General features: G+C 38.0%; 1 protein-coding gene across 2 annotated transcripts in view; it reads right to left on the reverse strand.

The window, feature by feature from the left end:
• LY75 (lymphocyte antigen 75) overlaps positions 1–27,129 on the reverse strand; it is a 135,757-nt gene that overhangs the window by 23,769 nt on the left and 84,859 nt on the right. Inside the window, exons 29-35 of one of the 2 annotated variants that reach the window (XM_011285355.4) lie at positions 25,899–26,093; positions 23,394–23,620; positions 21,868–22,036; positions 18,413–18,562; positions 15,935–16,057; positions 14,080–14,247; positions 10,573–12,403 (exon numbers count right to left, since the gene is read on the reverse strand). In XM_011285355.4, coding sequence (XP_011283657.1) covers positions 12,225–12,403; positions 14,080–14,247; positions 15,935–16,057; positions 18,413–18,562; positions 21,868–22,036; positions 23,394–23,620; positions 25,899–26,093 — 1,211 coding nt within the window. In that variant the 3' untranslated portion in view covers positions 10,573–12,224. Of the gene's footprint in view, positions 1–10,572; positions 12,404–14,079; positions 14,248–15,934; positions 16,058–18,412; positions 18,563–21,867; positions 22,037–23,393; positions 23,621–25,898; positions 26,094–27,129 lie in introns of those variants that run through there. The other variant, XM_003990798.5, reaches the window with a different exon arrangement.

The raw sequence follows: 27,129 nt of genomic DNA on the forward strand, positions 1-27,129 counted from the left end.
ATTCAAATGAGAACAAGGGAGAAGTACAATAACTTTTATAATTCAGCCTTGGGAGTCACACTCTTACTTCTGCAATGTCCTATTGGTTACATAGGTCAGCCCTATTCGGTGCTGGGGTGAGCTACACAAAACTGTGAATACCAGGAGGAAAGAATCATTGGGGCCATCTTGGAAGCTAGATAGAGATAAGCACGGAGGAGCAAAGCTAAACCAGAGAAGTAAGATCTTGAATGTAGGTCAGGGGTTAGAAATTTTAGAAAGGAGTCTAAGAAAGATCTCATTATAAAGGTGACATATGAAAAGTCTGCATGAGCTGAAGGAAAAAAAGCCACGTGGAAATCTAGGTCAGACAGGGAATAGCAAACATGGGCCCCTGAGATGGGAATGAGTATAGTGATGATAATGATAACTGGAGCAACTCAAAAACCACTGCTGAATAATTACATAAGCAATACATGGCAAAACAAAAAATTTAGAAAGCTATAGACAGAAAAATAGAAAACAAACTGTTCACTTCCTCAAAATTTTCAACTGCCTCCTACTCAGGCTCATTTCAGCATTAGCAGTAACCCCAGTTAATTCAGCACTGAACCCTTCCTCTCATGCTACAAGTCAGTGTGTGCCCCAGAAACACGTTTTAAGCGCCAAGAGATATGTTTTTACTTTGAGAAGAAAGGTGTTCGAGCAGAGGCTGGATAGCTCTTATGCAGAAAGCTGTTGAGGTTTAAGCACTTCATGAGCAGAAAGCTAAGCTAAGCCTTCTTCCATGCTGTTTATCTTCGCAGTAACCCTGTTATCATTAAAAACCTGCCTCCCCAAAATACTGCCAGAAGTTTTCAATTACAGATGCTGTAATATTTTCTATACAAATATATTTCAACAATGCGCACACACACACACACACACACACACACACACACACACAGCCTGCCCACAATGCTCTTTGCAAAGTACTTTTCTGTTACTCTTACTTCTTCACAACAGCCTTGAAAGATAGGTTATTAATAACTTTATATTATTATGTGACTCTTTATGGATTTTATAACTTTATAATTCTATTGACTCAATATATACAGAAATTTAGGAGCCTGATGAAAACCTGAGCAGCTTGTACTTATGATTCCAAAAGTTTCTACATAGATCCTCTACCTAAAATTACCATGTGCTAAGACAATAAAATGGCACATCTACAGGAATATTTGGCATTATCAGTCAGTTCTAGTAGAACTCTCTGTTCCCTTATAATTTCTCTTCTTAAGCAACCAGGCACAGCATAAGAGGAAGTGATCCTTGGGAAATACTTGTTCTGAATATTAACAAAGTGAAGGCAAGGACTGCACTTTTCCCCCCGGTCAATAAGAAGACCTTTGCTCCTCTCCATTAGGATACGAGTCTTGCTTCCGTACCTTCCATAAGAGCAACTGTGGTAGAGTCAGAGAAAGAGGAGGAGCTGTTTGTTTATTATGTATGAAGGCAGAAGTGGGGTTCCAAGTCCCTGACTAACCCAGAGGGCCTGTGGCTGTACTCTGGGCTGCAAGATCTCCCTGAATCACAAGGAAATTCAGCCTCTCTGACTCCGCCTCCATATCACCCTTAACCCAGCTTCCAAGATGTCCACCTCCATCATCCACCCTCCAGTCCCATCGCAGAAGAGCTGTCATGAGATTTATTTATAGAATGGGGGTGCCAGTGTTACTCTGCACCTTTCTCGGTGGGCATCACTGGTCCATTTTCTTATAGATTCAGTTTCAAGATTTGCTCTCAAAATCTGAAATAACCCACACACAAAAAAATAAAATACTTGATACGTATCATAAAAAACTGTAGACGGGGCACGTGGGTGGCTTAGTCAGTTGAGCATCAGACTTCATCTCAGGTTATGATCTCACAAGTTTGTGAGTTCAAGCCCCACACTGGGCTCACTGTTGTCAGCGCAGGGCCCACTTCAGATCCTCTGTCCCTCTCTTCCTGCTCCTCCCCTGCTTTCGCTCTCTCTCTCAAAAAAAAAAAAAAAAAAAGTGGACAATGACCCTGTTGCAAAACTGGTTTTCAACACACAAGCACATTTTTAAATGCTTCTCAACAATGATAAAAGTCTTGAAATAATACCTAACTGTAATTTCACTTTCTTCTTTTTAGAAGAAAAAGAAACATTTATTAATGTTTCAAAATTTACAAAAATATACCTGAGATAATTTCCCCTGAAACATCGCTGTGCCATCTACAAGGATTAGAAAAAGTCACATCAATACATGAAGATGATTTCATGCTTTGAATTCAATTATGGGATCAGTTCAGGAAAGAGGTAAAGTAATTTGAAAGAAACTGAAATCCCATTATCACCCTTACTTTTTAAAAAGCATTCATTTAAAATTTTTGGTCCTTTTATTATAAAGTAGACAAAAGTACAGAGACACAACTCAAAACAAAAATTCACAAGACAGTAAAGTCTCTGTTATTATGTATCTTTCTTCAGTAAGGGGACAACAAGCAAGAAGATGATGAGTAAACAAGATGCATTTGGATAGTATTAAGCGCTTTGAAGAAGATAAAATATGGGGTTGTGATATTGAGAATGTGGGGCGTTCAGGGAAGGCCTGAGGAGGTGACATATGATCATACAGAGATTTGAATGACGTGGGCGGGGGCAGCCATGCCAAGGATAGGGGAAGGGGAGGGCAGTCTGGCAGAAGAGCCCGCAGGTGGTTGAGTCCCCAGGGGCTCAGTATGGATAAACAGAGTGAACAGCAAGAACGGTAAAAGATAACGTCAAAAAGAAAGGCAGGGGCACGGGCACCTCATCGAGGGCTTGTAGCCCATGGAAATTCAAAATTAGTAATGTAGACTGATCCACATGGCCACAGAATGAGGACTTACTCCGAATATGCTTATTCACTCACCTCATACCGCCGATGGGAAATCATTGACCCAATAAACATATACTGATCACGTACTGTGTGCAAAAAGCACCATTACAGAAGAACTTTCTAAAAGGGATGCCATGGGACCTTACTCAGGAATTTACACAATGTTTTATTTATTTTGATTTTCAAGATAATAACTAAGAACATAAGATCACTTATACTAATAAATTCCAAAATAACAGAGAACAATAACAATGATTTCCACCTCAACATTAAATTTATACTGCATGCAATATGAAAGGTGCTTTTCTGTTAAGATCTTGCCATTCAGCTAATTCTGTGATAATCTTGAAAAGCTCTTTCTTGACTTAGTTCTAAGTCTAATGTAATTTTCTGATGGTGTTTGGATAGAAGATTGTGAAGTATGATGAAAAACATGGTTTTTTTCAGCCCTGTATCATCAACATGTATGTGAATGTAATCAGTAACCACAACTATCCAAACCCACATAATGTGGCACTCATGATGTTTTCTAGTTGCAATAATTACCCTTCATTTTGTATGAAGAGAACAGAAGGAAGGAAATCAAGATTTGCCATGCCTGCAATAGGTACAAGCCATCGAGTTCTCACTTAATGCTCATGATGGTCGTTCGGGGTATTATCTCCAAGTGCAATGAGTTGGGTAACTTGATCAAGGCCATACAATCTGTACCTAACTCCAAAGTTTATGCTCTTTCTAAGTTAATCCTTACAGCCTCCTGACTGATAGAGGCTGGTTAATTACTAGCATTAATTTATTCAACATGCCCTTCTTAAGCTTTGGAAAAGCCTAGTTAACAAGGAAAAAAGAACAAAATTTTCCAAAGATAGCTTGTCCTCTATTACTGATCAAAAACAACTTCTCTGAAAAGACAGATATCAAAATCTAGAAATAGATTGTTTTAAAAATCTGACAGGAAAAGTATGTTTTGACTAACATGAGGTATGAGGGCATGGCAGCCCGGAGGGTGGGTTACACAGGCGTTTAGATGTTCACTGGCGAACATAATGAGGGTGTGTAGGGGAGGGCGGGGTCACGAAACAGTCCAGCCTTGTCTTACTCAAAAAATAGGCTCAGTGTGAAGTATGAAAATCGGCACATCTTGTTTCTGCCCCTCCAAAGGCGGCAGATGGCATAACTAGTCCTAAATGCTGATCCACAAGGGCTCTCAGGAAAGGAGCTTTGATTCTGAGAGCAAGTTCTGAGCTGCTTACTCTAGCTGCCTCCAACACTGAGATCCGTTCAACTATTTCTGCCTGTCAGCAGGCTTCCAGGAAGAACTTACAAAATGGGAGCGAAATTCAGGGGGGAAAAAAAAACCCAAAAACAAAAACAAAAACAAAACACAAAACCAAAAAAAAAAAAAAAAAAACAAAAAACCCACTTGCATAAGCATTTTATTCAAACCCGCACAAGTATTCCCTTGGTTCTTGTTTATTTTGCTCTTTAATTCCTGGAACTGTTTAATCGATAGTGTTTCTGGATGGAAGTCTTCCCCCCCCCATTCAAATTTTTTGACATGCTTGTATTAAAAAAACTTGTAAACTAAAAGCTTGTAAACAAACAAACATCCCACATATTCAACGGAATTGTCTATTTTCCTCCGTAGTCATTTTGGCAATGACTGACTAATCACGTGTGATTTTTACAGATGACACTTGCACAACAGCAGAGCAGACTTAAAGACTTTTTAAAATCACACGACGTAAGAGACGAATCTGAGCTTAGCCTGTTCACGTCCCACCGCGATCCAGGGGTTAGCTGGCTGAACTGTTTTCCTGTTTCAACAACTTGAACACCAAGCGGCGGGACAAACAAGGCGGCGAGCACGGGAGGGCCTGCTTCCTCCCGCCCCCACCCTCCGTCCGCAATGCGCAGAGGGGAAATCTCCGCAGCCGACTTCCCCGCTTCTCATTTCGGCCCCAAATGGCCCTGAAGCTCCCCTGGCGTGCGGCTCTAAGTCCCTCTGCTCTGCCATCAGACAGCACCCCCGTTTGGGAACCCCTCCCCGCTAGTGGGGTCTGCGCCGAGGCTGTGCGCACGGTGGGCGAGAAAGGGCAAGCTCGGGTCTTCGACGGGCCTTTCCCTGGGGCGCGCTCTCGGAACCCGCTGCACCAGGGGGCGCCGGGCGGGGGCCAGGAGGTGACCGGACGCAGGGCCCCGGGGCAGGGGGGCAGGCAGGAGGGTGCCCGGGGTGGGCGCGCAGAGCAGGGTAGGGCTAGACGCCCGGTCGGGAGGCCGCGCCTCCGGGCCACCCTCGGGCGGCCAGCGGCTAGAGCTACACCACCGTGCTGGGGGTGAGGGCTACCGCTCGGGGTTTGGCTGCCGGGAGGAGGAGGGGACGCGGCAAGGGGCAGCTCACCAGCGACGGCGGCGGCGGCGAGGCCCAGCAGCGGGAGCAGGAGAGCCGGCAGCGCGGCCCGGGGCATGACGGCGCGTGCGGGCGCCCAGCTGCGCTCCTCGGAAGTGCGGGGCGCGGCGAATCCCGCCCACGCGGCCGGTCGCAGGGGGCGGAGGAGAAAGGCCAAGGGGGCGGAAGGGGGCCCGCCGGGGGCTGACCCGGCCGCGAGAGCCCGCCCGTGCGCCGCCTCTGCGGAGTCTCTTGTTGTATTTGGAACTTGCCCTTTGAACTGGAATAATTTCGGACTCTCAAAAATGTTGCAAGAGTCCGAAGAATTTCCGTAACCCTTCAGCCAGCTTCTCTAAATGTTAACAACGTGTATAACTCCAGTAAAATGATCAAAGCCGGGAAATTAAAACTGGTATAATGCTATTAACTAATCTTCAGCTTTTATCACATTTCGCCAATTGTCCCTCTAACGGTCTTTTTCCTTGTTGTTCTGCGCGCGCGCGCGCGTGTGTGTGTGTGTGTGTGTGTGTGTCCTTTTGTGTTCTAAAATCCAGTCCGGCATTATACATTGCATTGAGATGTCTTCTCTCCTTAGTCTCCTTTAATGTGGGACAGTTCCTCTGTCATTGTTTGTCTTTCCCCCATCTCGTTTGAAGAGTACTGGCCATTTTGTAGAATGTCCTTCAGTTTTGGTGTGTCTCATGTATCCTCTGGAGGGAAGTTGGAAGAACAGGATTCAGGTTATGTTTTTGTTTCTTTGGCGAGAGTACCACAGAAATGATGTGTCCTGCCCAGGAGAGACACCATGTCAGTATGTCTTATCACTGGTGATGCTAATTTTGAACACTCGGTCCAAGTGTCTGCCAGATTCCTCCTTTGGATCTAGTGGTCAGAAACCTTTTCAAAGGCTCCTCCCAGTGGACTGTGTCTCTCAGACAACTTTCATCTGTTATCAGCTTCAGGGATTGAGGACTTTAAACTATATTTGCACAGCCGCTGAAAGGAACGAACGCTGCCCATACCTTGATCTCAAACTTCTAGCCTCGAGAACTGTGAGACAATAAATTTCTTTTTAAAGGAAAAAAACAAAAACAAAAAAACTGTGCTTGCTGTAAGTATAATCTAAGCAGCTATGAACTGACTGGCGAGGCATCTAGAACCAGATAACACAAAGCACAAACAAGAGCCAAGTAAGACTGTTTGTTTAAACCCCAGACATAGCCTCATGTCTTCAGTGAAACACTGCTTTAAAGTCAAGTCTAAATTCAACAATAAAAACACAAACAACTCAATTTACAAGTGTACCAATGATCTGAGTAGACATTTCACCAAAGTAGATTTTCAGATGGTGAAAAGCATATGAAAGCACTCGACATCATAGGTCACTAAAGAATTGCAAATTAAAATAAAAATGAGATACCACCATACACCTATTAGAATGGCTAAAATCCAAAACACTGACAACAACTGTTGAAGAAGATGAGGAGCAAGAGGAACTCTGAATCATTGCTGGTGGGAATACAAAATGGTACAACCACTCCGAAGACGGTTTGGCAGCTTCTTAACAGAACTATTTATATCCATCCTTACCATACAATGCAACAATTGTGCTTCTTGGTATTTGCCTGAACAAGTTGAAAACTTGCATACACACAAAAAGTTGCATACATATGTTTATAGCAGCTTTATTCACAGTTGCCAAAACCTGAAAGCAAACAAGATGTCTTCCAATAGGTGATGAACAAACTGTGGTACATTAATACAATGGAATATTATTCAGCACTAAAAAGAAATGAACTATCAGGTCATTAAAAGACATTAAGAACCTTAAATATATAATACAGTATTAGTAGCTGTAATCACTATGCTGTACATTAGACCTTCTGAACTTACTCATCTTATAACTAGAAGTTTTTGTCCTTTGTCCAACATCTCCCCATTTCTTCTACCCTCAAGCCCCTGGTAACCACAACTCTGCTGTTTCTATGAGTTCAGCTATTTTTTATTTCATATATAAGTGACGTCATACAGCATTTGTCTTTCTGTCTTACTTTTTTGTTTTTGTATTGAGATATAAATTGACATATAACATTATATTAATTTCAGGTGTATAACATAATGATTCTATATTTGTATATGTCATGAAATGATCACCATAGTAAGTTTACTTAACATCCATTGCCATATATAATTATACATATTTTTCTTAAAAAAAGAAAAAAATAGGGGCGCCTGGGTGGCGCAGTCGGTTAAGCGTCCGACTTCAGCCAGGTCACGATTTCGCGGTCCGTGAGTTCGAGCCCCGCGTCAGGCTCTGGGCTGATGGCTCGGAGCCTGGAGCCTGTTTCCGATTCTGTGTCTCCCTCTCTCTCTGCCCCTCCCCCGTTCATGCTCTGTCTCTCTCTGTCCCAAAAATAAATAAACGTTGAAAAAAAAATTTAAAAAATATATATATAAAAAAAGAAAAAAATATATTTTTTTTGCTTGTGATGCTGACTTATTTCACTCAGCATAATGTCCTCAAGTTTTATCCATGTTGTCACAAATGGCAGTTTCCTTCTTTCTCGTGGTTAAAAAATATTCCACTATGTGTGTATGTGTGATACAAGCATCTATACATAATTTATTTTATCCATTCCTTTATTGACAAATAACTAGGTTCCTTCTATGTCTTGGCTATTGTAAATAATCCTGCAGTGAACAGGGGAGTACAGATATCCCCTCAAGATCTTGTTCTCATTTCCTTTGAATATACACCCAGAAGTGGGATTGCTGGATCATATGATAATTATATATATTTTTTCTTTTCTTTTCTTTTCTTTCTTTTCTTTTTTTTTTTTTTTTTTTTTTAAGTAAGCTCTACACCCAATGTGGGGCTTGAACTCATGGCCACAAGATCAAGAGTCTCATGCTCTACTGACTGAGCCAGCCAGGTGCCTCTGGTAATCCTATTTTTAATTTTTTGTGGATGAGTCCTCTTCTTTCTCCTTCACAGGCTCCTGTTCCTCAACTTCAGTGAGGTGACTGAGGACAGGTAGAGGAAATCGATCAATTTTCCTGGTTGTCATCAGTACAAATATATGGCTTTTAATTTTATCTGGGTCCTGTATGCCTTTTCTATGATCCTTTTATTTGTCTCGGTCATTGTCCTCCCCCATTCCTCTAATTGGGTATTGCAAAATGTTTTATTAACACTCTTCAAACTGAGACCCAATTTGCTACTCATGTTTCTCAGTAGAAGATCTTGCCTTCTACTCCATAGAGAAAGGGGGGCCATCAGGTCTAGACAAAAATTTTCAAATACTTTCCTGCTCTCCCTTTCTCTTCCACACAGGTCTTCCTTGTGTGGCCTCAGAGAGGACGGCAGTCTTCTCTGTCCCATCCAAACCCGGTTCCTTTTTCTGTGGGTTTCGGCCTGCCCTTCTCCATCTTCCCCAAGATCTTCTCCTATGACTCCATCTCTCTTCCCTGCATCATTAATTTCTCTCTGCCCACTCTTTGTGGATCTTTCGATTTGTTTTGCTTTGTTCCTCTCAGTTTCTAATCTGTGAACCTCTTTCCCTCCTTCTTTGGAAAAAAAACCTTCTTCAACCCACCTTCTCCCTCTCTTTTCCTTTTCCACCATACTTTTCAGAATCTCACGTTCCCCATTTTCTAATTTCCCTTTCACTTTGCAGCTCACTCTGGATTCTGGCTCCACTCTGCTACATTTCCACTGGCTTAGATCACCAGTGTTTTCCTAATTTCTGGAGTCCAGTTTTATCTGACTTTGTTTCTCTATTGCTTAGCAATTGGAAGAGAGATGGAGTCCTGGGAGAAGATCTTGGGGAAGATGGAGAAGGGCAGGTCTAAGCCCATAGAAAGAGGAACTGGGTTTGGATTGACTTGATGTTACATTGCATTAAAAGGGTGAACTTGGCCAGTGAACTTACACCCTAGGGCTTCCCAGACTGTCAGTCCACATAAGGTTCCTGGGGAAGGTCCCTGGGCTGGGCATTGCTGAGATCCCTTTTGGCCTGAGATAGGTAGGAGGCCTAGATAATTTTAGACCAAAACACAGAGGGAGTCCTCCTCTGTATTTCAGCTCCTGTAGGCTCAGGAGTGGGGAAAATGGGATGAAGAGGAAAGGTTGATGAGGAAGACCAGTGAAGAGGCTGGTGCAAACAATCCGGGGAGAAAAAAAAAAAATTATAAAGGCCTGAATTGAAAGAGCTGATAATGGAGACAGCCACTCTGTGAGAAGCCTGAGATAAAACTGACTGAATTGTTGAATTAGGGAGATGAGAAAGAGATGATTGGAGGATGAATTCTGAATTTCTAGCTTGGGGGAAAAGGAGTGTAGTGTTTTCATATTGATTGAAAGAGAATATACGAAAACTTAGGGGAAATGGAAAAAAAATTTCTAAACTTCTGCTTCTGATTAATTTAGCTTGGAAAAAAAAGAGAAATACACATATACTAAATTTGCTGAAATGTAGATAATTGTAAGAACATTTTAATTTAGAACATGCAGGGAATTAGAGGTGACTTTGTATGGATGATGAGGTCTAGTCAAAATAAGTCTTTGACATCTAGCTAAAATTTGTTTTCTTAAACAAGATAGAATTATTGAACTAATAACAATTAAGTCTTCACTTCCCCAAGAGGGCTTTAGGATTAAATGAACCTAAGATAAAGGAATGTGAATCTCTTTCCGTAGCATAAATTTAGCAGTGGCTTGAGGATTTGGGGTTACCAACATTATGGTAGTCATTTGCAGAAGACAACTGCCAGATAATGGCAACATCCTGCCCCAGGATCGGGGAGGGGAACATGCTGTGTGTGGGGAGAAAGGACGAAAAAGAGGATGATCAGTGGTATCACTTCCACATTTGTCCCCTGTACCTGATCATTAGGTTTATCTACTTGCTTTTTTAGGTACCTGGTTTCAAGAGATCAATTTTGTCAGACCGCATGTGAGGGTTGGATTAGCTAGGGAAGACTGGAAAAGGCTGTCTTCATTTCTATTGATCCATCTGCAACTGGTCAAATGAGGAAGTGAACACCATATGGGCGGTTGTGGTCATGCTGAGAAGGACTTTCATGTAGATTATCCAGTGGGAGTTAGAAATATGAGCCTGGAACTTGATATGTAATCTACTGACTTAGAAGTGGCTGATGAATGCCTTGGGCTGGGAGGTAGGGGAGAATCTCCTGAGGGAGCACTATGAGAAGTAAGAGTGGATCGTAGATGGAATTTCTGCTGATCTAATAGTTAAAAGACTTGCTGAGAACTGCTGAGTCAATGGCATCTGAAAAAGAGACTCACATCAAACATTCAGAGATACAGGATGGTATTTATTCTTTAAAAAATGTACACAAAATCTTAAGGATACCTCACATTACAACAGCTGTATATTTACCTTTTCTTATACTACATGCCTCACATAATAAAACCCAATCTAGAGATGGTTTTGAGATACATTTTTTCAACAAGGATCAACAACACTTTCACTAAAAAAATGAAACAAGTTTATTATAGCATCGCTACTATATATAGCTGTGTTTTCACATCAAGTTGGTTTAGTTCTTTGAAGAAAGTCTTTAACAACTAAAATTGTACAGATCACAGGGTAAGAGGACCTAGTCTAACAAATTCAGTAAAAGGTATTTCAGGACAACCATACTATACTTTAGACTATACTAAAACTGTCTTTTGAAAATTATTTATAAGTTTATCATAGTACAAACACTCTAAAATTTTAAAATAAATCTATGGATATTATACAAAAATATTCTAAAGTATAAATATAAACACTGAATAAAACATTCACCATGTTCAGTGGAAACTATCATTCAAAATATATTCTAGGTGGTAAACTTAAAGTGATAACCACCAAACAGTGTTTCCTTAATTATTCATCACTTAAAATAGTAGTAATCACAAAGTTTAGAGTTTCATTATAAAATTTTCAGTTTCACAAATGCAAGATACACTATTTCTTGTATACATAGACACCTTTTCTCTTTAGCTCACAGAAAAAGGCATTAAAGTAACACAAACTTCTTAGTCAAAATTTGACATGTCACATAAAGCATAAAAATTGCAAAATTTTCAAGAACTTATATCCTTAGCTGATTCCCTTTAAGAGGGAAAGCGTTAAATATTGTACATAAGAAAAGACAAAAACCACACTGCTACAGTATACCTAAATCAATCTAAAAACAATGTTCCTGTATACTTTAGAAAAATGTTAAGTATTAAATCTTCTTTAAAAGCCATCATTTTATGAATAACTATGACAAAACAAAATATTTGCATTTAATCAATTTTAGTATGAAATATGTTTGGAATAGTATAAGAAGCATCTTGCCAAGAGCATTATTTTGCTGTATAAAAAAGTAAGCATATCTCATTAATAATTTCTCCTAAATGCTACAAATGACTATTTTAAAACAATGTTGATATTATTTACAGTTATGTTTTTACCTTGAGGTACAAATTTTGCATTAGGCTAGATTTTTTTTTTTTTTTTTAGTAGACTCCATACCCAATGTGGGGCTTGAACTCACAACCCTGAGATCAAGAGTTGCATGCTCTACTGACTGAGCCAGCCAAGCACCCCTAGGCTGGATATTTTTAAAAGCAAAAAGGTAGACTTGTGACTTATTAACATGCCAATTTTAAGTTAAAATGCCATTAAAATATACATATCCTAGTTACTAACTACATTCTTACATGAAATTTATTACCCTACAAATAACTTGGACTTTAGTCCCAGCTTTGGCTCTTTTCCATTCTATTAAGTAAAGTTTTAAACATGGCATTTCGTGGATAATTCACTGTAGATACTAGGACTGCAATTAAACAACTGAAAAAGTACTAATGACTTCTACTTTAGAACAGAGTAAATACTGACACTGGGAAAATCTGAGAAGGCTCATTTTCCTTAACATGTTAGTGCAAATTAACAAACTTTTAGAAGAATTTACTCATGGAAAGTGGGAAGCATAATCTCATCTTCATTCATTCCTTGTTCATATCGAACTGAAGAGAAGACTGCCCAGTGCAAACGGTTCCTTTGGAAGAGGAACCAAATCAGTGCACTGATGAGAGCTAAGACACTTAGCACAGCAAATGTGATAGTTATTCCTCGGTAATCAGAGCCTAGAATACGGAAAGGTTTGACATTGGAGGAGAGAATATAAAAGCGATCATTATTGATCTAATACATTAGGCTGTGTGTCACATTGTAAACTCTGTACGAATTAGACACAATAAGTACTTGATTGTTTCATAGCATTAACACAGAATTCAAAGTCATCATCAAACACTCAAGTATTTTCTTTACAGATTTAACTGTTTTCCTTTTCATTCAAATCCTATTCATTGTTTTAGCAATTTTCTTCTAAAGAACTTAGAGCATTATCATTATTCTCACTTTCCCTCCTCATCATCCTTTCTGAGAACATTACTCCCAGTATGTTACCTTACTTTGATAGCAAATTGCTGTAAGTTGTAAATTTTTGTGTTTGACTCACCCAGTGCCAAAAAAGTGTTATTTGCTTTAAAGCAAATTTACGACTTTAGGATGACTTCATTTAGCTACTAGCTATTCAATTTCAAATGCTCTCTCAGGCCCCTTCTCTACATTGCTGCACAGATGGACTCATTCTGTCCCCTTGTTTTAAACATCATCTCTAAGCTGACCTCCCTTCTCTTTCATATGTCCAACTGCATGCTAGACATTCCATATGAATATCTCATCTCCATATGGACAGTTCAAAATGCCAAATCAGAACTCTCGGCTTACATCACCCTAACCCTGCTCCTGGGCTCCCCCCATAATCTTCCAGTTGTTTTCCATTTCACTCAGCATAGAACCTGAACTCTTCAGCCTGGCTTCCAGAGCCCTAGGTGGCTGGAACGTGCCTACCTTTCAGCTCTTCCTTGAGCACTCGTCAAGCTTGTTCTGCTTGAGGCTTTTTGCTCCATCTGGTACCTCTCCCTGGCGTGCCTTTTCCCCTGATCTTTGTTTGGCTGGCCTTTCAAATCTCAGCTTCAGTGTCTCCTACTCTTAGACATCTTCCCTGATAACCTAATCTAGTGTAGCCATCCCCATACCCAGCACACAAAACCCAGCATACAGTAGACACTCCAAATATTTGCTGAATCAATGCATGAATATATAGATACCAATCACTTAGTATTGGCGATTTATCTTCAATATTTATTCACCAAAAGGACGCTTTTATGCTAAATCTTTAAAAATGTTGCCATGAAAAACTTAGAGCTCCTTTCTCTAGAAATGAAATTAAGGTAAGATTTTTCCTGGTTATTCTATGCATCAATTCAGGATGAAACCTAAGTTTGAATTATGACTTTCTACAGATGTTCCTTCCAGGAAATTTTAAGTAATTAAATCCAGTTTTGCACTGTTGCTAAGCTAATCATGAGTTTTATGGGAATGAGGAGAAAGGAAGCAAGCTTGACCTTTTACATATCTGACCGACAGAATCAAATATATCTTAAGAACATATTCAAAGGAATGAGCTCCCTAATATTCTGGCAGCTTCTATTTTTCTTAGGAAATAATTACACAAAGTTTAGGCTGTTTGTGGTTTCACCTGGGAGTCTTAGACATCTTGGTATTTATTATCTCTTACAATATATTTTTCTGAGGGAAAGCATCTGTGTAGCTTAAGCAATTTTTTTGGTTATCCTTTCAGGACTAAATAAGGACTTCAGGAGGCAAGTGCAAAACATTGCACATAATTGAGTTGTACATTTACTTCCTGACCTGTTCTGCAAAAATATTCCTTAAGGGCAGGTTCCATACTTACCCAGAGGAGCTTTGCAGACAACCCTTCCATAGCCATGTGAACATTCAACTTTTATCCAAGTTTCATTTGAAGCTAACAAAATGCTACATTTTCCATCACCACTCTTAATTTTATTTGCCCATTTGACAAATGTCACTTTTGATCCATCCAACCAATTCCAAGACTGATCTAAAGAAAGAAATTAAGTTTATTGTCTCTAAATTTCTAAGGTAGAAAGGCATGTGGCTCGTATAACTCATTTACATAGAACTATGCTATGCCACTGTTGAAAATGAAACTTATTAAAAATGAAAATATTTTTTTTAAATGAAAATCAGTCCTTCAGTTGCACTTGTCACATTTTAAGTGCTCCACAGCCATATATGGCTAGTGACTACTCTGTTACACAGCACAGATATAGAACATTTCCATCTTTGCGGAAAGTTCTATCAGCACTGATACAAAATGTGGTGTTTTGATTAAAAAGTAGAATGCTTGCACATTCATTGTGGAAAGGATAGATTACTAAAGACCTGCATCTCCATCAGCAACCTCACCTCCTACTAAAAAACTCGTATCATTAAAGATGTGCTGGGGGAAGAAAGGTCTAGAGGGTCCAGGAGGGTCTCCCCACCAGGACTCCATTTTTATTTTCCAGCTGAGGTAGCACCACCTTGTGGTGATAGTGTAAACACAATTTAGAACTCATTTAGATGGCCAACTTTGAATCCATTCATTTTGACAAGTGCTTAATATTTTGGAATTCACATGTATTTCAATTATTTAGAATTCAACTTTGCATAAAATGTGAAACACACTTCCTATTCTTCTATTGAATCTGTACTCTTCATTCTTTATCCATTTCAAATTCACTAAAATCTTTTTTACCCATTACTGCTTGGATTAATCCATTATTCCTTGAGAAATTCTTCCACAAATCTTTTTTAATTCTGTGCAATTTTACTAAGCTGGTTTGAAAGACAAAATCATCATTAAGAATTAATTATTCTCTTGGGATGCCTGGGTGTCTCAGTAGGTTAAGCGTCCAACTTCGGCTGGGGTCATGATCTCACAGTTCCTGTTAGTGAGTTGGAGCCCACCTCTGGCTCTATGCTGACAGCTAAGAGCCTGGAGCCTGCTTCAGATTCTGTGTCTCCCTCTCTCTCTACCCCTCCCCTGCTTGTGCTCTGTCTCTCTGTCTCTCTGTCTCTCAACAAACAAACTTAAAAAAAAATTACAGAGGCAGTGTGAGTAGGGAAGGGACAGAAAGAGGGAGAGAGAGAATACTAAGCAGGTTCTGCACTGTCAGTGCAGAGCCTAATGCGATACCGTGAGATCATGATCTGAGCCAAAACCGAGAGTCAGACGCTTAACTGACTGAGCCACCCAGGTGCTCCAATATTAAAATTTTTTTAAAAGAATTAATTATTCTCTATGGTAAAAATATTTCAAGACGGAAGAGAACAATAAGAAGAGAACTTTCTGAATAACAGAGTTATAAGCTATAAAAATACGACTGATAGACACTAGAACTCTAAGTTAAGTAAGTCATGGGTTCTTTGTGGGACATGGGGGGCACAAATATCGTTGTAGGAGAAAAAATATGCTATTGATCCAAGTACCTTAAGCATCTAGAACACCCCAGTTGATTTAATCTGACTTTCTATTTCATTAGTATTTTCCATAGGTACTAATAAATCACTTGAATATTCATTAGGATTTTATAAATGTCCAAAACAGCCAGCAGACCTAGCTTATTCATCAATAAGAAGCATTTGAATTAACCACCACTTGACATTCTTTAGCAAGGCTGACTTGGTATTTAGGACAAATTGGAACTCTCTTTGCACACTGTCCACACGAATATGTCACTTACCAGTAGAATGTTGAGATAATCCGAGCCAAACTCTCATGGTAATATTATTATTTTCCCTCATCAGTCTGCTCACAAATTTATTCTCATCTTCATCCTCTATGGTAACAATAGTTGCAGAATGATCTGTTGAAGGAAAACAAATCCTAAACTAATGAGCTTTATGCAAACTAGGTAAATGGCTTATTTTCAAACAGCCATTTGAGAAAAAAAATCAATCTTGATACAGATCATTGAGAAATTCAAGCTTTACATAGAGAATACTTTTTAAATCTGATATTTGTGTCTTATTTTTAAAAGAATAGCATTAATAGATCCCAAAAAAGTTAGACATATTTCTAGATTGAAACTTTATTTAGAGAAATGTTATGTTTCTTTAAAATGTTTACCTGATAATATTATTTGACCTTGGGACTGCCTACCAATGAGACCTTTGTATATGAACAGCTAGTTAGAAGAAGTGGGGTATGTGATTGTAAAAAGACATATCAGCATATTCTCCATATAATAGCTCAGCTTTAAATTCGCTTCTATTAAAATGAAAATAAAAGCAAACAGGTTTGGGATATTGAGGAGCATTAGCGTTTCCTTTAATATTATTTTATACATAAATGAACTTGGTTATGCCCATTATATGTTCCCAAATATAGTATGGAACTGAATACTCTTGAAGTCTGATAAATTGCCCTAAACCCACAGAGAAAATAGTATTATCACCATCATTAAGCAAGGGATAAAAATAAAATAATAACTAGACTTGGAAATAAATCCTAAGTAGAATCAAATACTCTCCAACAGTGACAAGCCTATCTACACTTGAACTAAAGCATTTCTTTCGTGGTGGTGATACTGGGAGAATGGCAAAGGCAAGTCTTTACTCCTTTATAGAAGACCACAGCGTGCACATGCTTGTTTAATATTACATAATCCTGTAGGGAAGATATCACTATTTTACAGATGAGGAAATTGAGCCTCAAGGAGATTAATCATTCAGGTTTATACAGCTAACCAGTTATAAATTTAGAGAGACAATCTCAATATTTTCTAATAATAAGAATAATTTGCTCACTATTTGCAGGGCACGGTGCTACATTTGCATATATTATCTCATTTCATTCATTCCTACAACAACGCAACCGTTGAAATAAGTACTATTTTCATTCTCACTGTTCAGATGAGAAAAGAGAAGCAATTATGTAACTTTTTTTTTTAATTTTTTTTAATGTTTATTTATTTTTGAGACAGAGCCAGACAGAGCATGAACAGGGGAGGAGCAGAGAGAGAGGGAGACACAGAATCTGAAACAGGCTCCAGGCTCTGAGCTGTCAGCACAGAGCCCGATGCGGGGCTCGAACTCACAGACTGTGAGATCATGACCTGAGCCGAAGTCGGACGCTTAAGCGACCAAGCCACCCAGGCGCCCCGCAATTATGTAACTTCTATAGTATCACTCAGCTAATAAGTATGGGAGTAGGATTTAAAACTTAGACCTGTCTGCCTCCAAGGCTTAAGTACTTAACTCCCACACTACAATGACAGTAACCCTTCCTATTTTCTCCTGTAGGAGCAAGAGGCTTCTCACTTTCAGAACACATACATAGTTCACAATAGTTCCCATCGTGTGTGTGTGTGTGTGTGTGTGTGTGTGTGTGTGTGTGTGTATACACACACACCACAGAGGAGTTCCCACACAAAAGTTTCCATCATGTAGTCAAGCAGTAACAAGGAGATTTTTAAATCAGGCAAATGACTCCACAACAGTTAGCAAAATAAATGAGAGATATGCCACCAGTCTGGCTAAACTGCTACCCAAGGATGCAGGTCTTTGAAATACTCTCAGTGGTCTCCCCAGAAGTCATTTCACAGTTTGACTATAGAGTAAATTTATTATGGGAGAGATCCAGTTATTGCTGTTCTTTCTAAAATAGTTAAATCTGAAGACAAAAAGTCCCGTTCCTTATGATGTTCAGAGGATATGGGCCATTTCTATTGCAGGATGGATGAACAACCCATGCTTCCTTGATTTTGTTACCCTGGTCAGTGATAAGCTTACTTATTTATAACTAAGTAGTGGGAAAATCTGTAATTTGTATTTAGTACTTAACCAACTTCAAAAAAAAATTTGCCTTTAATCCCTTCATCTAAGCATATCTAACTATATTTAAAACCATTTCATTTGTCCTTATTTTCACATAATAATTCACGTAGCAATTTTTTATTCTACTTCTTCCCACTTACTTTTATTTTCCATGTACTTATTCTTACATTGGTCACTTTTTATGGCTATTCCAATGTTCCACTTAACTCATACTTCATAAAATACTTAACTATTTTCCCACCACTGGGCAATTCGGTTATAAAATGTCATTACAGATATAGAGTGTTTTAAAAATATTTTTAAAAATACAATCATTACATCCTTAGGAAAAATTCCAATGATTAAATTATTGAGTCCAAGAAAATCAACAGACTTTAACTCACCAAGTTTTGAACAAAACTGTTCAGCTTCCAAGAAACTGTGCAATGCCTGGTTGGACGCGTAACAGTGGTCCCTGTACTGGATCCACTGTGATTCGTTCCCTTTCACTGCTGGACATCTTGATGAGTATGTATGAGAAGACACCTCTTTAGCTATAAAAATGTTAGACATGACTGTAAACACGCACAGACAAAATGATTGACTTTTAAAATCTCACTAAACCCCGTTTGAAACTGTGGTGCCTGTGAGTAGGAAAGCATTCAACTCAATACACACACCAGAGAAAGCTACAGCTCATACTCTAACAGTATACATTGTTTTAAGTGTTTATTTATTTTTGAGAGAGAGCACAAGCAGAATAGGGGCAGAGAGCCCAAAGCAGGCTCCATGTTGACAGCAGCTAGCCTGATGCGGGGCTCGAACTCATGAACCTTGGGATCATGACCTGAGCTGAAGATGGACACTCAACAGACTGAGCCATCCAGGCACCCCTAAGAATACACATTCTAATTAGCTTTTTTGGAATACCATTTTTAACTTAGAAAATAGAAGAAACTATTTAGCTTTCTAAGATGCAATTAGCTTAATGTAAAAACAATTGGAGAGACAGAATAAGAAAAGAAGCAAAGACAGGCTGGCTGAGTAGGCCTGTAACTACTTTGAAACAATTAAAATTCTTTCCTTGATTTCTTTTTATCTTGGTAATATATAACTAGTTTTACCTTGCCATGTAAAGAACAACTTTTAAAAATCACATCTACAAGTGAAAATTTGGTAATTTGTTTACACAGTGCAGTGTATCTGCACAGCAAAATCTGTCTCAAACAAAAAGTCTAAGTATGGCTTCTGTACCCATTAAATAATAACTCCCCATTCCTGCCTGCCCCCAGAAACTACCATTGCACTTTCTGATTCTATGAATTTGACAACTCCAGGTACCTCATACAATTCAAGTCATATGGCATTTGTCCTTTTGTGTCTGACTTATTTCACTTGGAATAATATCCTCAAGATTCATCGATGCATGTTGTATTATGTGTTAGAATTTCCTGCTTTTTTAATGCTGACTAATATTCCACAGAATGTATATACCACATTTTGCTTATGCATTCATCTGTCAATGGACAACTTGGGCTGCTTCCACCTTTTGGCCATTGTGAATAATGACGCTTGTGAACAGGGTTGTACAAATATCTGTTCCAGTCCCTGCTTTCATTTCTCTTGAGTATATACCCAGAAGTGGAACTGCTGGATCCTATGGTAATTTTATTTAAAAATTTTGAGAAATCTCCATACCATTTTCCACAGTGGCTACACACAATGTTTTATTCCCGCAAGCAGTGTACTAGGGCTCCAATTTCTCCACATCCTTGCCAACACCTGTTATTTTCCTTTTTTGTTTTTTGAGGATTCAGTTTTTAATGTTTGCTCTTGTATTAGTTTCCCAGGGCTGCCATAATAAATTACCACAAACTTGGTGGTTTAAAACAACAGAAATTTCTTCTCTCACAGTTCTGGAGTCTAGTCTAAAAATGAGTGTCAGCAGGGTTGGTACTTTCTGGAGGCTCTGAAGGAGAGTCAGAACTCCCAGCTTCTGGTGGTTGCTGGCAATCTTTAGCTTGTAGCTGCATCACTGCAATTTCTGCTTCCATCATCAAATGGCCTTCTCGGTCTGTCTGCTTCTCTCCTCTTATAAGGGCACCAGTCATTGGATTTAGGGCCCATCCTTATCAAGCATTACCTCATCTTAACTAATTACATCTGCAAAGGCTATTTCTTTTTTTTTTTTTTTTTTAACGTTTATTTATTTTTGAGAGAGAAAGAGACAGAGCGTGAGCCAGGCAGAGAGAGAGGGAGACACAGAATCCGAAGCAGGCTCCAAGCTCTGAGCTGTCAGCACAGAGCCTGACACGGGGCTCAAACTCATAGACTGTGAGATCATGACCTGAGCTGAAGTCGGATGCTCAACCGACTGAGCCACCCAGGTGCCCCTTGAATCGATTTTTTAATTTATTTTTTTAATAATTTTTTTTAGTGTTTATTTATTCTTGAGAGACACGAGTGTGAGCAGGGGAGGAGCAGAGAGAGAGAGAGGGAGAGGGAAGCACAGAATCTGAAGCAGGCTCCAGGCTCTGAGCTGTCAGCACAGAACCTGACACGGGGCTCAAACTCACGAACTGTGTGAGATCATGACAAGATCCAAAGTTGACACTTAACCGACTGAGCCACCCAGGTGCCCCGTGCAAAGGCTATTTCTAAATAAGGTTGCATTCTAAGACTGGGTGGATGTGAATATGGGGGGGGGGGGGGACACTATTCAACCCAATATGGCACTGAATTTGTTCATGTCATTCAACTTGATCCTATAAAGTCTGTTTAGCTAACACAGATGTCCTTTCCATTTTCTCATGTATCCTCATTGTTTTTCTAAAACATTACATTCATTTTCTGTACCTAACACCTGGGATGTCAGGTTTTGATCATCCATTTATTTCTCATTCTTGATATCATTCTCCCTTTCTTGTATTCACTTGCTTCTCTAAATAAGGTTTTCACATTTTCTTCTGCCTGAATCTGTTTAATTCCAAATGTTGGATCTTCTCTAGAATATTCTTTGGAACAGAAGCAAGGCAAGTGCTGAGAGCCAGAGGCTTCAGAGACCACCACCGCCACCATCTCTTGGCTTGTCCAGCAGGCCCTGCAGCTCCGGGGGGGGGGGGGGGGGCATCTTAGCTCTCCTGTTCTTCATTAAGGCTCCACCTGTCAGGATGAGCCCAACCCTGGTGGAAGGGGCACTTTCCTTAGATTTTAAGAATCATGTAAGTTTGGAAAATGCTGAGTTACACAAAGTTAAACTGCTGTCTTTACTACAGAAACTATCAGAGCAGTCAATATGATAAATCAGACCTGAAGTATTTCCCAAATTTATGTGCTTTTGAACCCTTTTTTACTGTATTTATTTATTTATATTTATTTCTGAGAGAGAGACAGCATGAGCAGAGGAAGAACAGAGAGAGAGGGAGTCACAGAATTCAAAGCAGGCTCCAGGCTCTGAGCTGTCAGCACAGAACCCGACACAGGGTTTTGAACTCATGAACTGTGAGATCATGACCTGAGCCGAAGTCAGATGCTTAACTGACTGAGCTGGTCAAGCACCCCAAATTCCTTTTTAAAAGCAGTGTCAGCTTTTGAGGAACATTGCTAAGTGAAACCAAAATTCACAAATTCTAGAGTAGTATGTACCTGGTGACAGAGGAACTGAAAGTCTTTGGGTACATACATACCCTAAATGGGTATATCATGTTCATCTCTCTTCACAAAGTATCAAATTTATTTTTGTAGGATGTGTGAATAAACATTATTTAAAACCTACAAAAAATTCCTTTGAGTATTTATCATGTGCACAAGACAAAATGTCATATTTTAATTAATATAGTTATTCAAAATCAAGTCTTACATTTTGTAGGTTTATAACAAATAGCACCATCCCTAACAGACTTGCATTTTTCATGTGTCCAAATTCCTTTTGGATCCAAGACAACACAATTTCCAGCAGATTTTTTATCTTTCCATGGGATGTAGTCAAATGTACTGCCATCAGACCATTCAAAACTTGATTCACTTCCCTGTTTTAAGAATAATAGAGATAAAAAAGCTTAGCACATTTTTAGCATAAGAACTGCTTTTAATTAAAAAAAAATAATACAGAAAACCTGAATCCAGACAAAAGAATGTTCAAAAAGAACAGTAGGAAGAATATATATACTTTAAGAAATATTGGAATGGATTGTTAATTATTTGCTTACAATTGTTATAGGTCTGGACCTATTTGTAAAATCAGGGATTTACTTTTGATGCATTGATTTGAGACATTTACTCTGGTGCAATTTAAGTAGGACTTTAAATTTATAGACAGTTACTATACTCTGTCCCTAGATTTATTATTTTTTTTTAAGGATGAGTTTATATAATACTTGAAATTAAGTGATGTGCAAATGGCTTCCATTTGTCACAATTACAGATTTATATTAGCAACCTTCATATTATTCTGAATATTGTTTTTTATGTTTTATAGTTCTGTGGTTTGTGTCTCTGGCTACATGTTTCCTACTACAGAAGCCATCAAGCAGCAGGGGTTTGTAAGAGGAAAATACTTCCCAAGAAATTCATATGGGAAGATTACTTTTGATTTTTCCTTTATTCTATAAACCTAATTTGTCATGCTTTTTAAAATTTTCTCCACTTTGTTCTAAAGATTATTTAAATTAGGTTTTCAATTCTAATCTCTATAGTAGCCTATTTCTTGCAGGGGGGGCAGGAACTGGACATTATTATAGGTACATGAATATACTAATTAATAGGATTCAAATAGTGGCACAAAAGATGTATTTACTACCAAAACATTATCTCAAATAGTGCTCATTTGTAGGGTGAAAGTGAGAAGAAAATACACATATTAGTCCTAATATTAAGAATTTTATTTGACATCTTATATAAATTTTTGTGTTAATCTCGCTATAATCCTATATTAAGGAAAATATTATCACCCCAGTTTTACCAATGAAGAAATTAACTTCCAAAGATTAAATGACCTGCTCATGATCACCAAGCATAAATGGAAGACCTACCACTAATACCAGAACTCAGGTTTTTCTGATTCGGTGCTATTCTTTTTTCCCAGCTTTGCAATTAGTCTGCCCCAACTAGGTAACAGAGAGGTGTTGTTGAGATATTAATCTACTGGGCCCTTGGGATGGCCTGGCAGTGTCTAGGGCGGCTGCAGTCCAGGCCATTTGCCCTACTACATTCTACAAATACAATTTCCTATTTAGTTTCTGTTGTAAAAAGATAAGAAAGCACTATGCTATGCAAATTGAGTCCCAGGACTTACTCTGATGTTATACTCTGAATTAATATCTTATGCTCAAATTTCCAACCTTCTAACACATTTGGAAAATTTCTGGAAAACAAGACAAGACTTACATCGTGACTTGAGAGCCCAACCCATAGTGGAAATCCATCACGTTTTACGATATCTTCCAGAAAGAGCTGGCCATTTTGGTCATGAACACTTGCCAGATAACCTCCACTTTGAGAACACATGTTCAATGCTTCATACCATGTTACCTTTTTTTGAATAACATTATAAATACCATCTTCATATGGAATAAACAGTGGCAGAGTAGCATTATATTCTTCCTTGTAGTCAACTATAATATTTAAATTAAGAGTATTAGTGATTAAATTTAAATTATTTAAAATACATATTTTGGGTAAGACTGGACATGCAACCATTTCTAAAGTTAAATAAAACTGGATTTTTCTTATTAACAAGGGAGGTAAAATGCATACTTTATTTTTCGTATTGCCACAACACATATAATAGGTTCTTAAATAGTATAGTTGCCTGGTTGATTAAAAAAAAAGATATAAACATTGTTTTTCATTTAAGGAACTTACATATTAATTGCAGACATTAAACAACAATACCTGAAATTCAGGCAAAACAATTATCTACTCTAATATGTGTGACTGAGTAGAGAAGGAGAGACTCATCTGAGTTAAGAGAGTCAGAAAGCCTGTTTATCAAATTAGGTTTCCAGAGTTTAGGTGAGGTGAATTAGGACCAAAAAGAAATAAAGTAATCAGAAAGCTAAAAGCAAATGAAGAATAATATAACAGTAACAAAATGACAATAGTAACAACAATAACAAAAGCACAGTGATAAGGGTACTTGAAAGAGGCACAGGAGCCAAGTGAAAGAGCTCCCAATGGCCCAAACTAGAACAATTTTAATAAAATATTAAATAATGTAGTATATCGTATTATAACCCAAAGTATAAAATATATACCACGAACTGATACTGATATAAATAACTGAATAAATTTTAAAATGGGAGAGAACAGAAAAATCTCTTGTGCGGTAGAATTCCAAATAATTTACATACGTACACCTTTCTCAGGAAGGTAGAGAATAACTCTTCAGCCTGTAAATATGTACTAAATATACTGACTTCCTTAAAAAGAGTGCAGCATGGAAATGGGGAAAAGAATAACTTTGCAGTGGAGAAAGCTGACAAACACCTAGAGCCAGGTGATCAAGGTTAAAACCAACAGTGGGAAGTTGTGTTGATAGCATATACCCTTCATATGATGTGATGAAAATGACACTTTAATTCTGTGGTTTTTCCTAAACCTCAAGCTCATAACTCCAGTTTAATCATGAGAAAAACATCAGCCAACCTGAAGGGAGACACATTCCACAAAAAAACGTGACCAAAAAAATACATGACCAAAAAAGTGCTCCTCAAAACTGTCAAGGTCATTAAAAGCAAGAAAAGTCTAAGAAGCTTTTACAGCCAAGAGAAACCTAAGGAGACAAGATGACTATATTAGCATGGTACCCTGTATAGAATCCTGACTAGAAAAGGGATATTAAGTAAAAATGTTAAAAATCTAAATAACGTATAGACTTTAGTGAATAAGTAATCCATCATATTGGGTTTCTTAGTTGTGACAATTGTACCATACTAACACAAGATGTCAACAATAGGGGATACTGGTTATGATATATATGGGAACTCTCTGTACTGTCTCTGTAACTTTTTTTATAAACATAAAATCATTCTAAGTTTGTTAAAGAAGTAAAACAAAGGTGGAAGACTTCTTGTCAATAAAAAACCGTAAGTAAAGGTGCAAATGAGGATAAGCATACACTGTACATGGGACAATTAAGACATCAGCCTCACAGAAAAAGAGCCTTATTGAGCCAAGAATGGGGGGGAAAATCAAGGTTGGAAGAAAGCCTAGAATTTTAGGATAGACAGTGTTTCTAGAAAGTCTTAAAAGCTTACATGGACCCAAAGTAATTGGTAGTAGGGAATCCCTGGAGATTGTTGATGGAAATGGTGTTCCAGAAAGTTATTCTGTGGTACTATGAAGGGAGAAGGTCAGCCTGGATGTTAGCAGAGGTCTTAAAACTTAAAACAGTTTTTAAGCTGTGAAAAATTTTAAACTGATATGCATTTTAAAATAGATTTATTTAAGGAATTAGGCAAATTTAAGAGAAATTTATTTTCAGCCTAGAATGTCAAAACTCTACCCAAACACACTTTCTTATTTATAAAAATCTTCTCCATTCTTCAAAACCCAACCAAGTTTTACTTTCTTCTCAGAGCATTTTGTTGTCATTATTTTTCATTGATCCCTTTTGACTTTCCAACAAATTTAAGCCAGTACCAGATCACCTAAAAGTAACCTACATGAAACAATGATAAAGAATTTCATGCTGTCTCCCCAACTACATTTTACTCCTTGAGATCAAGACCATGACACCAGGAAACTGTATCTTTTCCTTCCTGTGTAACTTCCACAGTACCTCTCACAGGACTGAAAATAGAGGAGGCACTCAAAAAATATAGTTGCATGATTCCCACTTGCGGAGCTAATTAGCCTTATGGAGTGAAAATTCTACATTAGCAGACTTACCCATTTCAATTTTACAAGCAAGAATGCTGTTCTGGTTATAGTAAAATATTTCTTCAATAGCATTGAAGGTTTGAATATCCCAGAAGCCATCAGTACTCAAGCCAGCAAAAAAGTTGCCATTTTTTATATCTGGTCTTCCTCCTCTCCAATTTGTGTATGACAGCATGGTCTTATCAGACCACAGAAGTGAATTATCTAGAGAAGAAACATTTTTTCTACAATTAGAGATTAAATCAAGATTTGAGTTAGAGTTATGAGGTTAATATTTCAAACTCAACTAATTTTCTTTCTTCTTTACCTGCTTTCTAAAAAGTTATATAATTATGTATATCTCTTTATACATAAAGAGATAAATATTTAAATATTTTCTGACTATAACAGTAAATTATGTTTATTTTTAATTTGGAAATTACAAATTAGAAACATAAAAATTAAAATTTACTTATAATTTCACCATCCTGCAATAACTTTATGCTTACTATTTTTAACCAAATATTCATTTTTACTGTATATATGTTTAATTGCAATGAAAATTAGTATAATTATTTCACTTAAAAAATTAATATATTATAAAACTAGTGACAGAAATCTCTTCTCCGGACCTAAGCCATACACAATTGTGCACATTTATGTCAATCTAATATATATTTGACCTTTTCCTTTCATCATATACAAAATGAACTCAAAATAGATCATAGATCTAAAGGTAAGAGCTAAAACTATAAAACTCTTAGAATAAAACATTGGCGTGTGTCTTTATGACCATAGGGTAGGCAAAGTCTTCTAGATATGCACAAGTGATAAAAAATAGATAAATTTGATTTCATTAAAATTAAAAAGTTTTGTGCTACAGATTATACTATCTAGAAAGTGACGTAGTAGTAGTACATGTAGTAGTAGGCACCTGGCTGACTCAGTTGGTAGAACTTACAACTCTTGATCTTGGGATTGTGAGTTCGAGCCCCACATTGAGAGTAGAGATTACTTCAAAGAAATAAAGTGATGAGAGAAAATATTTACAAATCATTTATTTGACAAGGAACTTATATCCAGAATATATAAAGAATGTTTATTGATCAATAAAAAAGACAAATAATTAAAAAATGGATAAAGGTTCTGGGGCACCTGAGTGGCTCAGTTGGTTAAGCATCTGTCTCTTGATTTCAGCTCAGGTCATGATCTCTGAAGATTCGGGAGATTGAGCCCCAAGTCTAGCTCTGTGCTGACAGTA

This window comes from Felis catus, chromosome C1, assembly GCF_018350175.1.
Source record: "Felis catus isolate Fca126 chromosome C1, F.catus_Fca126_mat1.0, whole genome shotgun sequence".
NCBI classification, from domain to species: domain Eukaryota; kingdom Metazoa; phylum Chordata; class Mammalia; order Carnivora; family Felidae; genus Felis; species Felis catus.